We start from the raw sequence: 16,868 nt of genomic DNA, 5'->3' as shown, positions 1-16,868 counted from the left end.
TTTCTTCATGTTCTTGTTGCCATTCTGTTTTAAAAACTATGGTTTAAAACTAAATCCGACCTGCTGCTACTCAAATCAACTCAACTTAACATAAAATAAACGCGCAGCCCTAATATCCGCGCACCTTTACTATTTTATAAACATTAATAGTAATTCATCGGGTAAGTTAAAATCTTTCTTAATCTGTATTATATGATTTCTTATTACTAATGAAAGATTATTGAGATAGTTCTTAAAAGCCTTATTAGTGTGTCGGATACGTAATTTTAAGCACTTAATGTCAAAATATCATTTTAAAGTATTAGAATATTTTGCCACCATTTGTCATTACACCTGATTTGTAACAGTGCTTAAACTTCGTATTTAAAGTTTATTATTAATAGCAAAGTTTCTGTACTAACTAATAGCTGATAGTTAATAATTTATTATCAGTCGCAAATAGTACGATATTAATTTTACTGCTCATAAATCAAACATTGTATATTTTCGATGTTTTCTTATTGCATTAGTACATTATCTTCGTGATTTTATTAATATAAATTTATCAGTTCTGGGTTTCTGTATTTATGCATTCTACTCTCTGTTCATGTTCTTTTTTTATAATATCACTTTTAAAAATGTCAAAATTTGAAATAGTGATAGACATATGCTATAAGACTACACTTAGCAATTTTTCTAATTCATATTGTTGCTATAGTTCGTTATATGTTAATTATTTTACATGTTCTGTTTCTCAGGAATAAGATTTTCCCTCGTATTTTACCGGTTTTACGCTTTTGTCTCTTAAGTTTCAGCCTTCATATTATCAAAAAATCCGATACTCTAAAAGTTTCGGTATTTTCTAATAAATATCCCGATTTTCCTGAAAATTCAGACGTATATATTTATTTATGTATTCAGGCAAAATATATTTCTTTCTGATTTTCAAAGATAAACCGATAATTCTAACGAATTTGCGAACCCTTTCGCATTTTTTACTTATTTTAACTATTTTCTCCGCGTTAACGCACAGAAAATAAGATTTTTCGTAATACAGATGTTGCTGCTTCGGAAGTTGCAGCGGAAATGTTTATTTGCTCAGGTAAATAATCTTGTAAATTTTTATTTATTGTGGAGAAACGAAAGCAATACGAACAAGCTTTTTAGGAATCCCAAGTCCAGGACCTCCTTATATGTCAATTCTTATATCACACGATTTTAATATCAAACATCAGATTTCGTATTTACCTGATTTAAAAGATGCGCATTGATATTCTTATTTACGACATGTAAGAATCCATAATCGCAATATGTATTTACACATCTTTAAAACCGTATGTAGAGATTCGAATTCACATATTAGAGTTGAAAATCCAATGTTGTGATTCGTTAATGCTGTTGTAATATCAAACTGCGATTTTCGTATTTATACATCATTTTAAAATTAGCCATTGTGATTGGTATTCACACGTTTAAAAAATGCATCATGATTTGTATTTTTGCATTTTATTAATTTGATATGGAGTTTCGTATTCATGTGATTTAAAAACCAAATCTCTGTATTCATATTCTCTCAATTTAAAACCATGCATGTAATTCACATTCATACAATTTTAAAAACAATCATCAGGATTTATGATCACATGCAGTGTTTTCATTACAGAAAAAAAATGGGAGAGAATTTCTCACTCTTATCTCAAAAAGTTAAGTGAGACTTCTAAAAATTAAAAAAGCACAAATGGACTTAAAATTAGGTTGCTCCAATGCTCATCAGTCAATCTGTTGAGATATTTTGTTTTAATTGGTTTTGGGTGCTAAATGACCATGCAACAGATGCTAATTACATTTGTAGCATTGTGCACACACTGTCTTATCCTCTACATATGCCATCATAGGATTTTCATTTATTTCTATTATAGAATAGTGAAGTTAGTTGAAGTTATTTCCATGTTCATACTTCTGGTTAGGTCTTTCAGCATAGTTTTCACAGACTTCAACTTTTACAAATTGCTGATGAGGGAGTTGGGTAATTCATTAACAGCTAAAAATAGAACTAACTTTAAGCAACTTATTTTATTATAAGGGACTCATTTTTTTTTTCTCAACACTTGTCGTAGCTAATTTCATATCATTTTAAAAATTCGAGAGATTCCCGCTTTTTAAAATTGATTAATAGAGTGCCCAAACTTCTCACGTTAATAATTTTTCAATGCTAGAGAAGAAGAAAAACATGAGAGATTCTTGCGCTGTAGTGAAAACGTTGACGTAGTTTAAACATCAGACTTTTTTTTTCGTCAAAACTTAGGATATTGTAGCTTTTACATATGATATATTTATATATATATATATTCATTCTCAGATTTCCTCTTTTGCTTTCTTATTACTCTCATCCCAGATTTATTACTTGTTATATAGGTTTGCTTTAAGGTAAAAGTTACTAAGTAATATTATTTAAGTTTAAAAACCTATTTTCTTGCAAGTGATACTATGTGTTCGTATCAAATTTTTTGTTGCACCTACTAATAGCTGATAATGTTATGTTTATTATCAGTCGCAAATGGTGCAAAATTAATAATTACTTTAATATTCAAACATTGTCTCTACATTGATTGATCTATATTAGTATACAAGCTTTATGATTGCCTTAGTAAATTGTGATTAACAATTACTAATGATTCCAATTATTTTAATTTATATTTAGGTTTATTTAATATTAATCTAATTTGCATTTAATGAATTGATTTATGCTATTTTTTTTTTTTAATATTTTAAGCAAGCTTCATAAATAATTATAATNTACAAAGTAATATTATTTCAGTTTAAAAACTTATTTTCTTTCAAGTGGAACTAGTGTGTTCGTATCAAATTTTTTGTTGCACCTACTAATAGCTGATAATGTTATGTTTATTATCAGTCGCAAATGGTGCAAAATTAATTACTTTAATTTTCAAACATTGTCTCTACAGTGATTGATATATATTAGTATACAAGCTTTATCATTGCCTTAGTAAGTTGTGTTTAACGAATTTCCAATTATTTTAATTTATTTTTAAGTTTATTTAATATTAATCTAATTTACATTCAATGAATTGATTACCCAATGATTTTCCCTGAAGGCTTGTTATATTAAATTTCCTTGCTTATATGCAATCTAGTATCTAAACTTTTCTTCCATTTTTGTACCTCGTACCAACAAAATATAAACGTTTTGTAATGTTTTTTAAATATTTAGGTAGGGGTCCTTTAAACTAAACATGGGGGCGTATAAATATATGCAAGAGATCTGGAGAAAGAAACAGTCTGATGTATTGAAGTTTTTATTGAGAACAAGGTGCTGGTACTTCCGACAACTGAATGCTGTACATAGAGCTCCAAGACCAACGAGGCCAGATAAGGCTAGAAGATTAGGATACCGAGCAAAACAAGGTAAAAAGTGGTGTTGAATAATTATATTCAATTATATTTTACTTAGATTTTATATATTTATTAAACTATACAAGCTCAGGGATGCCAACTGCTCCGCTTTCTGCAATAGTTTTAATGAAATGGTATCAAATTATATAGTAAAATCTGTTAAAGAAGGATAGTTACGCCTACTTTTTAATAGAGTACACAGTGCAGGGATCTGTTTAGAAGAAATTTGGGTCCGTTAACGGACCCTTCACAAAATATCTTTTCATAAAAACGAACCATTCACAAAATATTTTAACTTTGAAACGGACCCTTCACAAAATAATTTATCTCTAAATCGGACCCTTCACTAATTTTTTAACTTCATTATTGTTTTGTTAATCGAATAAACCCTTCTCAGGAAGGGGGTAGGGAAAGAAAGAAAGATGTAAACGAACTAAATTTTGTCTTCGTCAGACGCTTCCTTTATTCCTCCGAAATGAATATTCTGTGTTCAGCAGTATAGGCTAAATACCAAATATTTATATGTTGCATCGCTAATTTAGTAGCTGCAATGGCTGTTTATTTTTGAAAATTTAATTTTTTTAATTTTTATTTTACAGTGTTGAGCATAATCTTGTATGTCTTAACAATTTAAAAACTAATTGAAAAAGTTTTTTTGTAATAATGGACCCTATTTGCACACATTCACAAAAGCGGGACCCTGGTTGAAAGAATGCGACTTAACGTTTATTTTATATTCACACATTATGAGTCATTTTTTTCACAATTTTACAAAAACGGACCTTTCACAAAATGTCTGGACAGACCCCTGCAGTGGATTGGTGCTTTAACGTTGCATTTTATATGATACTTATAATTTTTGATAGTTAGTGGTGTAAAAATTGCTGAAAATGAAAAATATTAAACCAAAAGTAACTTAAATTTCGTTACCATTAGAAAATACTATTTTGCAAAGTGGAGCAAGTTGGCATCTCTGCAAGCTAAGTTTAAATTAAATTCGCTTACTTCTTTCCTATCAAGGATTTATTTTTATCTACCTTACGTTCTAGAAATTAACATTATATCAAGTTTTATTAACATAAAACAAATGATTTTTATGTTCTTTAAATAATTATTCTTTTGTTTATATGTTAGGGAAAAAATTTTTTAACCATGTGAAACTGATTATAATTTATGGGAAAAATGTTTGTTGTGTATAAAAGTAAAGGTTTAATTCTGTATAACAATATTCTTTCCAGTGCTATAATTTTTATATATTTTATACAGTTAAGTTTTTTGTGTTCCGTAGTTTCTTAATTGTGTGAGGGCTACAGAGAAATCTCTATTATGAACCCCTCTAACCTAAGTTGTTTAAATGAGTCATAATTATCTATTTACCTTAATGGTCAACTTAGTATTATGTTCTTGGGTTGACTGTACAATTCAATGAAATAGATAGCTCAGAAATATATATGGCTAAATTATATATTTGTTATGGAGTTGTTTTCTATAACAGTAATATTTTAGCCTATATTAAAATCATTATCATAGTACTTGAAGTGCACTTTAATTTCAAGTTTCCCAACCATGAAACAATTAGATCTTGGTTTGATTTATTACTAGTATAGGGCTTTTTCTGTTTCTGTAAGTATTTCTAATATTATGAAGTTAAGTTTTTAAACAAATTTTAATATATAAGGTGACCTGGGGTAATTTCTGATCAAAAAATGCAAACATCTATTTTGTGAGAAAACTATTCAAGATAGAATTTTAATATTTACTGGAAGTTTGAGGCTATATGAGATGAGTCCTATGCTATCCTTTTTTGTTTGAAAATCTAATTAGAATTTAAAAGATTTTAAATTTTTAGTGATCAGGAATTACCCCTTCTCTTGATCATTTCTGGGGTAATTCCTGATCACTTCTGGGATAATTACTGATCACCAGTTTTTATAGTAAAGGAGCTGTTTTAAAATAATTATACAATGGTAATTGACAAATAAGGCATCAAGATCAAACAACTAAATCAAAAAGATATGTTTAAGGAGCTAATAAAATGATTTATTTAAAAAACAAGAGTAAAGATTAACACTTTAAATTTTCCAAAAATCTTTGCATCATGTCATACATTTTAGGCAAGCAGCCAACTCATTCTCATGTTCTGCTGAAACATAAGAAAGAGTTCACACATGGGTTTCTTTTGCTGGATTTTGTAACTTCATTAAGTGAGAATGTAAAGTTAAGTAAGGTATGTCAACAGCTCTCACACTAAAATTTTCAATCATAAAAAAAAATTAACTCATCTTGCTCTCTAGAGGCTTAGTTTCATTTTTAGGCTTATAATTTCTCACCATATTTATATTTGGCTAATTTATAAACTTAAAAATTATTCTAACAATGTACACACATAAAATTAAGATAGAAGCAAGGTAAGACAAACCAGAAATGGTGCAGATCAGAGCACATTTGTCTTGTATACAGTTAAAAACAGATTTTGTGATTACATTTAAAATATATTTTATAGTTGTTCCGCTTAGTAAATATGAACTGTTATTTAAGAAAAGACAATCAGCTATTTTTAATACTATTTATAAAAAGAAATGACAATGATCAGGAATTACCCCATTGATCAATAATTACCCCCTCTTTAAGGGGGCAACATTTGATTTAGTTTCCTATAATCAATTTTTTTTTTTTTTTCAAATAAAACTTAGGTGATCATTATTTACCCCAGAAACAGAGTGATTGTGAATTACCCCGGGTATTAACCAGTATTAGATTTTTGTGTTCACTTTTTAATATATTTTTATTTGCATTTAGTAGCTATTTTGCTGAAATAGTTTAACATTTTTCTTTTGCACATAATTAAATGTTAAATTTTTACTGTGAAATTATTTGAAAGTTATGGCTAAAATTATTGTTTTTGTTATTCTCTTATTTCTATAACAAATATATTTTAGCCTATATCAAAATCATTATCATAGTACTTGAAGTATTAATGATTTCAAGTTTCCCAACCATGAAACAATTACAGTCGAATCCCGATAATCCGAGCCCCGGTTATCCGAGTTTCCGCTTTAACCGAGCTATCAAATATTTTAAGGATTTTTTTGTTCTACTTTATTTTTTATTTTTAAAAATACTGCCGAAAAATAAATCTAAATTTTATCTTCCAAACAATCGGGAAAACAAAATCTTACAACTTGATCCCATGGAATGATCGTTAATATCGTCAATAATGAAAATGAACCTAGCGAAGAAGATTAAGACAGTGACTAGGAAAATCAACATATAAAAATTTCTCACACAGATGAACTTAAAACTGTCGAAAATGCTACTGAATACATAGAACAACAAAAAGAAGCGACACCAGCCTTCCTGTTATCCCTAAAAGATGGCGTATAAATTTTATATTTCTTTAATATGTTACATTTATACCAACTCTTTATCTTTCTTTTTTATACTCTTCGTTTTAACTGAGTTTTTCAGTTATCCGATTAGTCGTGGTCCACATTAACTCGGATAATCAGGACTCTACTGTATTTTTCTGGTTTTTGTAAATATGTCCTTGTTTGGAATCTTATTAAATGCTTTTTTATTTCTTTTGTGAAAGTTCTGGTTTTGTTTCAAATAGTCAATAAACACAATTTTAATTCAATCTGTACCAGGGTTGGGGTTTTGGACATCCTAAACTGGTTTTGGACAGGACACGTGGGTTTTACTGTCTTAAACTGGATAAAACTGTCCTAATCTGGATAAAACTGTCTAATCCTTTAAATACATATATGCTTTTAATACTGATAAATAATGTTTTTGCATAAGGATAAATAATGCAATATTAAAAGATATTAATAATTTTTTTAAAAAAAATCTAAATTTGTTGAAAAATTAACCTTTTATTCTTCACAATATTTTTTTTTTTAAATGTTATAATCACAGGATGATAAAAAAGACATCTATTTTTTTTAAAAAAAAATTGTTTTTAAATACAAATATATTAGTTTAAATTGGAAATACAAAATAACTGAAAAATGTATTAACAGTTTTGAAGGGCATAACATCAGTTTCAGTTACTGACACTGGTAATAATGTATCACTACTATACTAAAAGAATTAAACACGAATGAAATAAAAGTATTCTTGAATAGTACTATAGATAAATAAACCAGTTTATGACTAACCAAGCACTTAGTCCCTAATAGCTTAACCTGTATGGCAAGGTCAAACTTCAGTTATGTACTATTGAATGCGAGGAACTTGATTTTTGATTAATCTTGTGTTTAATGCTTAAGTTGAAGAGTCAAACAAAATTTATTAAATATACTTTTAAAAACAAATATTCTTTAGTATATTTAATTATCAATATGTTATTAGTTCTATGTTTATTTTACCTTTTAAATATTGTTCAAATAAAATTGTAGCGTAATTTGAGTAAAAGGGTTTTGGACAGGACGGGTTAAACCATGGATTAATCCATCTGTCAACCCTGATCTGTACTGTTTCATGATGTGTAATTTTCAACTGTTCAATTTTTGTGATGAGCCTATTTGATAGAAAGTGCCATCTGAATTAAATGATTATGACTTTCACTCTGATATTTGTTTTATTTTTAATGACAACTTTTCTCTTTATTTCTTATTTTATATATATGTTACAGCTATTTGAGATATTAATATTTTGTATTTATAGTGTTTAAATATTAATAGCAATTATATATGGTATTTAGTTTGTAACAGGTATTTTTCTATTTTGTATGATGAGCCTATTTGATAGAAAGTGCCACCTGAGTAAAATGATTATGGCTTTTATTCTGAGTTACATTTCAGCTTTTTATTTGCTGAGCTAGTTTTATCATAAGCAGTGTTTTATGTTAATTTGATAGCAGTTACCTAAGATCACATCTAAATGATTTAATATTTTTATTTTTTTATGAACCATTTATAAGTTCTCTTAGCTGAAGGATATTTGAATGCTTTTATCTTATTCATGTGGAGTTTGCTTTTACTAGAATTAAATAGTATATTCTTTATCTTCTAGGTTATGTTGTCTATCGAATTAGAATTCGTAGAGGAGGTCGAAAGAAGCAAGTTCCCAAGGGATGCACATATGGTAAACCCAAGAACCATGGTGTTAATCAATTGAAACCAGTGAGGAGTCACCAAGCTGTAGCAGAGGTAAGAATCAATTCTATACAATTATGAAACAGCTTATATACAATGATATTAGTTTTTACTAGTACTTTTATAGTGCTAGTACCATGTTTTCTAAAGTGTGTACCATGTCTACAAAATCAGGCGTGAAGTTCTTTCGCTATTTACACAAATATCTAGACTGTTCTGCCAATGAAACAATTTATGTTCCCACTGAATTTTCTGTTATATCTGCAAAATTTTGTGGATAAAATATTTATTTTACCCATTAGGGCTGGACGATATAGAAATTTCTTAAATAGATATAATCAACCCTTTTATATCACGATATTAGGTTATATCGATTTAACAATCTAAACGACAAAACTAAGAAATAAATCCACAGTACCCCTTCCTCTATTCAAATGTATTGTTGTTTTTTTCTTAACTTCTGCAACACCACAAAAAAAGGCTAATTTGAAAGTTAAAACTCGTTAACTTCCCCTTTTAATATTTTTTTACAATTGATTCCAAGTAAAACAAGACTGCAATTTCAGTTGACGCAACAAAACAGGTACTGAACAATATGAAAATAGACCCGTAATGCACGTGCCTTAAAAAGATAAATCTCTAAACTTAATATTATGCACGCGAGAAACTACAAAAAAAACAATAATAAATTTTAAAAAAAAAAAAAAACATCACGATACACGTCTTATTCGAAAGGTGAAATCTTTTAACTGCGCATGCATTATGGGCCTATTTCCAAACGATATGGAAATAGCCCCGTAATGCGCCATAAAAAGATAAATCTCCCAACATTTATAAAAAACACGCGAGAAATTAACGAAAAAGAATAATAATAAATAAAAAGATCACAAAAAAAGGCAGTTAAGAAAGATAAAATTAGTAAATTTCCTAAACGTTTTTTTACAATTTATTCCAATTAAAACAAAACACCAATTTTATTTAGCGACTTCAGTTAGCGCGAGCAAACAGAAACCGAACGGTACCGAAAGAATTAATGTAGCATACACGCTGAAAGAAACCCCGGTAAGATATTTAAAGATATTACGGAAAGAAACTCCGTAATGCATGTACCTTAAAAAAGACAAATCTCTAAATTTTATACGAGTATTACACACGGGAGACACTGCAAAATGATAATACATAAAAACATCACAGGAAGAGTTTAATTCGAAAGGTGAAACTCGTTAACTCCTTCCGGGCAAGTCACGAAATATTTTTTAACAATTTATTTTAAGTAAATCAAAACACCAATTTTATTTGGCGTTTTCAGTTTGTGCGAGCAAGCAGGTAGCGATCGATACAAAAATTACCCCGTAATTCATGTGCCATAAAAGATAAATCTCTCAATTATATAATAAATATTTTTAATAAGGATTTTATATATAATATTTGAGAAATATTAATTTTTTAAAGCTATATTTGTAAGAAATTTCTTTAAATAGTTGAAAATGATTAGTTTAGAAACAAAATTCTCAATGCAAAAGAGGAGAAAAAATATAACACTTAACTATTTCAGAAATCAGGATATATTAAATTAAAGATGGGAATATTCCCTCCTGCACGAACAAGATATCCTAAAATCGAAATCTAAATTCTAAAGAGAAGACAATCACATTCACTTGGTGGCAAAAAATCATCCGCAAATATCGATATAAACTTGAAATCGGAATGAGGAGATTCAACTGCACCGATCCCTGCTATATCGGATTTTTTTTCCAACCGCCATGTATCGATATAACCTAGTGAATTAGTTTTGAATGAAGAGATTCAATAACCCATTCCGATTTAACTATACCAACCCCTGCACCAGATGTGATTTTGGCAAATAGCCGAAGAACTTGAGCGCACGTGTTACCGGGAGAATGAGTTGATAGTTGGCCTTGAATCTTTCCCTTACGCTACGGCAGATCGGAATCTGTTCTGTACATTCTCGCAATGATTAAACCGGTGTTTCACTACATCGGAGAGAGCTACGTCGATTTAGCGTTTGCTCTCATGAATAAATCGATTTAGTAGAGTCGAAATGCTCACTCCGGAATTTTGTTGAAAATGAAATGGATAAATCGGTATTACGATGTTGGAGTTAAATCGATATATTGTTTTACATCGGTATAAAGCCCAGTCCTATTACCCATATCAGCATTCTTTTTTCAGTCCTTATTCACATGCAAAAAAAAAATTTTTTTTACGTAGATTTGTTAGAGAAATACAGAACAAGACATTTAAAAGACCGTTTGCTGGAAATAAATGGTTTAGTTTTTTATTTTGATTCAATTAATTATATTGAATTAATTTTTTAAACATTATAAGAAAAATTTGCATTGCATATTTCAGTATAATTTTCCCCACTCTCAATGTCATTGTAAGTTCCTGTTCCCTCTTTTACAGTTAATGCAATTGAATTTCTCATGGTTTTTAAAATTTCATTGAATACCATTCACCACAATTTTTGATATTAGTATATACCATTGTAAATCCATGAGCCATTTCCATCGTTATAAAGGCTAGTGTTGCTTCAAATTTTTTTGGTGTTTTTTTATAAATATCTATTATATTTATGCATTATTATGACACACAAAATTAAGTTCAAATGTTTATTAGTCAATATTTCGCAACACGATAGCACCAAGCAATTTTTTCAGTTATTGCTACTGATATCTATGTGATTTTCTTAAATCCTGATGTTTTCATTATTTGGAGAAAGGAAATTTGAAATACATATTTGTGTAATTGCTTTTGACATTCAATTTTATTTGCAGTTATTGTTGCTTTTTTTAAAATAGCGTAATACAGGAAAAATTGCATGCCTGAAAATTCACTATTAAACGTGGTAATTGTTTCAATCAAATATTCAGCAGTTATTGCTACTGATTTTTCCTTTTATTTACCAAAAATCTTAATATTTTTGATAAGTTAATATTCAATACAAAGTGTGCATTTCAAATAGTACAATTAATCAACCCTTTTTGGCACTTCCAATTCACACGATTTTATTGTGAATACATGTTGGTTTAATATCAATCTTTTTTCGTTTTATTGCTGTGGGTTGGCACTGTTCAGTCTTTTTATTTTTATGTGATGATGGCTAATTACAAAGAAGGAGGAAAATGTAATATCAATTTCTATGTTTTGTGTGTTGATGAGAAAGAGTTAGTTTGATATTTTTTTCTCTCACTTTTATGTTTTAAAATAAGTCTTTTATTTATCTTCTATGTACTAAAAAAAATTTCTTCCATCACATGTCTGAGAATACATTTAAAGTGTTCAATATTCTAATTTAATTTATGTATGTATACGCCCATCACTTATATAATTGAACCTTATATTTCAATATTAATAACTGAATAAAGATTTCAGTGCTGTTTTGAAATTAAATGAATGAGTTGAAATAATCAAAAATAAAAATGCTTCTTGCATCCCAGTAAATGTCAAAAAAAGTAATCAAATTATCTTATTTTATAGAGAAAAGCATATATAGGAGATAAGCATGTCTTATCATATACTCACTTGACCCTGCCTCATCCTATGTATTTATTTTTTAATTATTTCTGAATTACTGCTTTGTTTTAAATGGAAACTTGCTTAATTTTTATGTGATGACTTAATTATGAAAATGATATAAAATGATTTTTCTTCTTCCTTGGATGTCTGATAAGATATTTTATCATTGTGTCATTTGATTATTATTAATCTAAGTTTGTTCTGTTGCATTCTTTAAATTATGTGCAAATATTGTAAATGCATTTTTCTATGAATAATATAATGAATTTATACTTTATTAAATTTCTTTAATTTCTGATTTTGAAGGATCGATATATTGATCAATAAATATTTAACAAATATATTATGAAATTTATTTGTTTGTTAATATTAATTTTTATGTTGAAATTTTATGATTCTTTAACTTCCTTGGATGTCTGATAAGGTAATGCTTAGTAAATAATTGATTTTTTATATCAGAATTACTTGCCCTGATGATATTCTATAGTTAAATGATATTTCATGATTCTTGAACTTCCTTGGATGTCTGATGCAAGTTTTTCATGCAAAAATATAAGGTTGATAAACTTACAATACCGTGATTGGATGAAACTTTTTAATTTGAATTATAGATAGGATCTGTATAAGTAATGGCTATGATGACATTATTTTCATTAATGATTTAAATGATTATTTGAACTTCCTTGGATGTCTGATCAGATAGTGTACAGATGATATTATGTTGGATTTCTTTTGTGAATTACAGAAAAATCTTTATTCTGAATATAAAAATAACTTTCCTGCCAGTGTTTTTTTCTTAAAGCTTAATTCTCAATCATAGGCCTCCATTCTATGCAGATTAGAGACTTAAAAAAAAAGTTTTTTCAGAAAAGATAACCGATATAGATGTCCATAGCTCACTTTAAGCTACAAGAGCCTAATGAGTAGAGCTGTACAAGTAGCAACTTTTGCAGCATTTGAGCTGTGTAAAATGTATGATTTTATTTCTTAAGCAGAAAGGAGTAGATTGTTTAATTACTGGGTGATAAAAAGGAAATAAGGGAAGCAAGGTCCAGTTTTTTGTCTTTGATGTGCTCTTACCAATTCAAAAGGAGTAACAAAAAGAAACCCCTAAAAAGTTTGACAATTAAATAAAAGCTAAAAACACTAATAAGAGTTGAAGAATAAGATTCTTTTGGAAAAATATTAATTAAAAAGAACATGCAAAAGATATAAGGAAGAAAACAGTGACAGAGTTCCAGAGACAAATACAATACACCTTATATTTCATTCTGATACAGAAGTTTAAAATTGCTTGTGAGAACAAATCTTGCATCTAACTCAGTGTTTCCCAAAGTGTGGTACGCGTACCGGGGTATAAGTACAGTTTAGCACGTTCTTGTGCGAAATAATCTTGCAGCAAACGCAAGATTCAAAACATATTATTTAAAAACAAAGCTAGCCATGGAGCTGGCATTTTCTTCTACTCATCAGTCTGTGGAAAAATACTAATTGTTTGCAAAGGTACTGTAGTAGTTTTGTGTCATGCCAATAAGAACTATTTTAAATGTGAGAATTTTTTTTTTATGAAGAAAAATTATGGATGGTGTAAAATTTAATTTGGTTCAGTATTTATGCTTAAACAGTGATTATATTAGAATATATAAGACATAATGATGACATTATTTCATAAATGATTTCACTGATTATTTTAACTTCCTTAGATGTCTGATGATGTTAACTAGTTTTATGTAAAAAGTCTCTGCATATTTTAAAGGATGATTTGATAATTATGATGTTAATTATGATCTAAACCTCATTGTTCCCTTGGCTGTCTGATATTATATGCAAATTAAGATCTTGTCATAATTCCTGCTTGAAAAGGGATTCTGAATTTTCTTTTACAATGTATGTTATTAAATAAAGGTTTTTGATTAAGATTGTAAACTGTTAGTCACTATGTGAGAGTATATATTTTTTTAATAAGAAAGGTAGAATAAAGTTATTTGCTTATTTGGTAATTACAGTTAATGATATTTCATAATCCATTTTGCTTGCTTGCATTTGTTTTTTTGGATGCTTGTTAGCATAAATAATATAATTTAAGCACTTATGCTCTTGCATATTTAAAGGATGATTTGTTAGCTATGATTAAAATGATTCAAACTTCATTGTTCCCTTGGCTGTCTGATGTATGCAAAATAAACTTAAGTCAGAGTTGGGTTTTTGATGTTAAAACTGATTTTTTACAACATAATTATAAATAGTTAAGATCCTACTTTTTTCTATGTTATGACACAGCAAATAATAATTTAATATAAATGTATTGAAATATATGTGATTATTTTTTATGAACTGTCACATATAAATTATACAAATTGATTCTAAGTTCTTTTATCCTATAAATTTGTTTTAAGTTTTGTTCTGCATTTCTTGCTATTTGAACATCTGATAACATAGATAAAATAATTCTAAGGCTTAGTGGTTCTGCATGTTCAAATGATGATTTTATAACTATGATACAATTCATGATTCAAACATCGTTGTTCCTTTGGCTGTCTGATATGTGCAGAATCATTTTTAAAATAATAGATGTTGACTTGCAAGGGTTAGATTAACTTCCTGCGACATTGAAATCTTTATACAGTTAAATATAGTGAACCTTCAAGGGACCGAAATTTTGGTTCACTATATCCGTTACGCAGGCAATTTACCTAATGGTTCCTAAATTACTCCCTTTTATTACACATTATTCAAATTAATGACTGAAAGATATATTATGTAGTAGCAAAAATAGTGTTATTTTTCATCACTCTTTGCCTTGCGTACAAAAAAATTAGCAATCTTTAGCTGATGAGCAATCTTATACATCAGATATGGAAACACTTCCCGACTCTCAGAACCTTCCATTCGAGCGCATAAAAGTTAATCATAAAATCGCTTAGCAAATTCATCAACATTTGTCCAGATACTGGAAGATTGCGGCTTCTTCGATTGGTGAACCACTTCAGTAATGCTTCTTTAACATTCTTCTGATCTGCTTTTCTCAACTTTTTTCTGCCATTCTGCCAGTTTTTTTCATGAGTCTCAAACTGCAGATTTCGATAGTTAATATTCCCTGCCAATATCAACATTCATTCCATTTTCAATTTTTCTGATTATGTCCATTTTTATCATCAATGGAGAACTTTTAAAGTCCAACCCTTTTGACCAATAATGAATAATTGCCCATTCCCTCTGACAGAAAATGCATATTGATCTCATTGACACCTTACAGGTGCATCATCTGCTTGAGTTGGAAGCATCTGCTTGGTTTGTTTAAGGATAGGAAAGTGAGATTAAAGAAGCAAACAAGTAAAAATGCTTTTAGCTACATTCCCCTCTATAGATGGTTTTAAACATCGGTATATATATTTATTTTGAAGTAGAAATTCCAAAGTTATTACACAAAAAAAATAAAGAAAAAAATCAGTCGAAGACTGAAAAAAGTTAATTATATCCAACTTCAATCACTTTTTTGGTTCACTATATCCACAAAAAATTACATTATACATGTACAGCAAGGCACGGGACCGAACGTTTCGTTCACTATATCCGAGAGTTCACTATAGCGGGTTTTGACTGTAGTTAGATCTTGGTTTTTTAAATGTTTTGTTGAATTTGTTGCTACATTTCAATTTCTAGTTTTGCATATTTGAAGTGTTTTTGATTATTTTATTTTTTCGATGATTTCTTTTTTCAAATTTTATTTTGAATTTTATTTTACTATCTGCATTGCTCATGATGATTTTAAGAACATATGATTTTTATGATTCGAATCATTTGTTCCCTTGGCTGTCTGAAAGTCTATGCTTTTTTCTTCATATCTTTCTATTTTTATTCGATTTGTTTTTACTAGTATGTTTTACTTCAATGCATAAATGATGCTATGTAGTTAATTTACAATTAAGCGTGATATTTTGTCAGCATTAATGTCGTGCAGATATTTTGAGATCTACTGCGTCACCTGTGTCATAATTTTAATTTTGCACTGATGCTTTTTTTTCCTTTTATTGTCTTTGGTACTGCTGCAGTTGTAAGGCAATAAAATACAATACCTATTTAATTTCTTTATTTTTTGTAATGAAGCATGTGGATGGTAAGACCTTTTGGATAATGTAAATCAAGTATTTTTATGTCTCCATAACAATTTTTATGACACTAGTGTCTTCTGTTGTTGTGTTGTCAATGTTTAGAAAAAAAAATGAACAATGGTCAAATATTTTTATTTTCTTAAAAGTTCTCTCATCTACTTTACCCTGATCCCATAAGAATGTGATGAGGCTTAATTGCTGGTGATTATCTTTTATGACTGTTTTTGTTGTTTTTTATTATGAAAAATCACTTTAACAGATGCTATGCCAATATGATCTTTTCCTAACTGCTACTTTTAAGAATATAACTCAGTATCATTTCAAATTGACATGTTTAGAAAATATTTTGACTGGTCCGTTATATTTCAGGAGCGTGTTGGTCGTAGATGCAAAGCCCTCAGAGTTCTCAATTCTTATTGGGTTGCCCAGGACTCTACCTACAAATTCTTTGAAGTAATTATGGCTGATCCAGCTCACAACACTATTCGTAACGATCCCAAAATTAACTGGCTGTGCAATGCTGTTCACAAACATCGCGAATTGAGAGGATTAACTTCAGCTGGCAAGAAGTCTCGTGGTCTTGGTAAAGGTTATAAATATGCCAAAACTATTGGTGGTTCTCGACGAGCTAACTGGAAGAGGCGAAACACTCTGCAGTTGCGTCGTAAACGATAGACTTTATGTATTTCTTGAAATAAATTATAAATATATTTGCTGACCTTCA

The 16,868-nt window shown here is 28.8% G+C and overlaps 1 protein-coding gene across 3 annotated transcripts; it reads left to right on the top strand.

Annotated features, from left to right (window-relative positions):
- The first annotated feature begins 3 nt into the window (after window positions 1-3).
- Window positions 4-16,868, top strand: LOC107454534 (ribosomal protein L15). Of its 3 annotated transcripts, none has more exons than XM_016071757.3 (4): window positions 4-161; window positions 3,212-3,405; window positions 8,410-8,546; window positions 16,514-16,868. In XM_016071757.3, the coding sequence occupies exons 2-4, from the start codon at window positions 3,234-3,236 to the stop codon at window positions 16,817-16,819; spliced, it is 615 nt and encodes a 204-aa protein (XP_015927243.1). In that variant the 5' UTR covers window positions 4-161; window positions 3,212-3,233; the 3' UTR covers window positions 16,820-16,868. The 3 variants fall into 3 exon arrangements, with proteins under 3 accessions (XP_015927243.1, XP_071041376.1, XP_071041377.1); XM_071185275.1 differs by having other exon boundaries at window positions 160-298; XM_071185276.1 differs by lacking the exon at window positions 4-161 and adding an exon at window positions 322-441.

Source organism: Parasteatoda tepidariorum, chromosome 9 (genome assembly GCF_043381705.1).
Source record: "Parasteatoda tepidariorum isolate YZ-2023 chromosome 9, CAS_Ptep_4.0, whole genome shotgun sequence".
NCBI classification, from domain to species: Eukaryota; Metazoa; Arthropoda; class Arachnida; order Araneae; family Theridiidae; genus Parasteatoda; species Parasteatoda tepidariorum.
Note: the sequence above shows the minus strand (reverse complement) of the source record. Positions and strands in the feature narration are given on the sequence as shown.

What these genes read in the sequence shown, in the direction of transcription:
- LOC107454534 (XM_016071757.3), top strand. Translation starts at nt 3,234, where the DNA reads ATGGGGGCGTATAAATATATGCAAGAGATCTGGAGAAAGAAACAGTCT. An exon ending in AGGATACCGAGCAAAACAAG is followed by an intron (nt 3,406 to 8,409) that starts GTAAAAAGTGGT and finishes TTTATCTTCTAG; the next exon opens with GTTATGTTGTCTATCGAATT. An exon ending in GTCACCAAGCTGTAGCAGAG is followed by an intron (nt 8,547 to 16,513) that starts GTAAGAATCAAT and finishes GTTATATTTCAG; the next exon opens with GAGCGTGTTGGTCGTAGATG.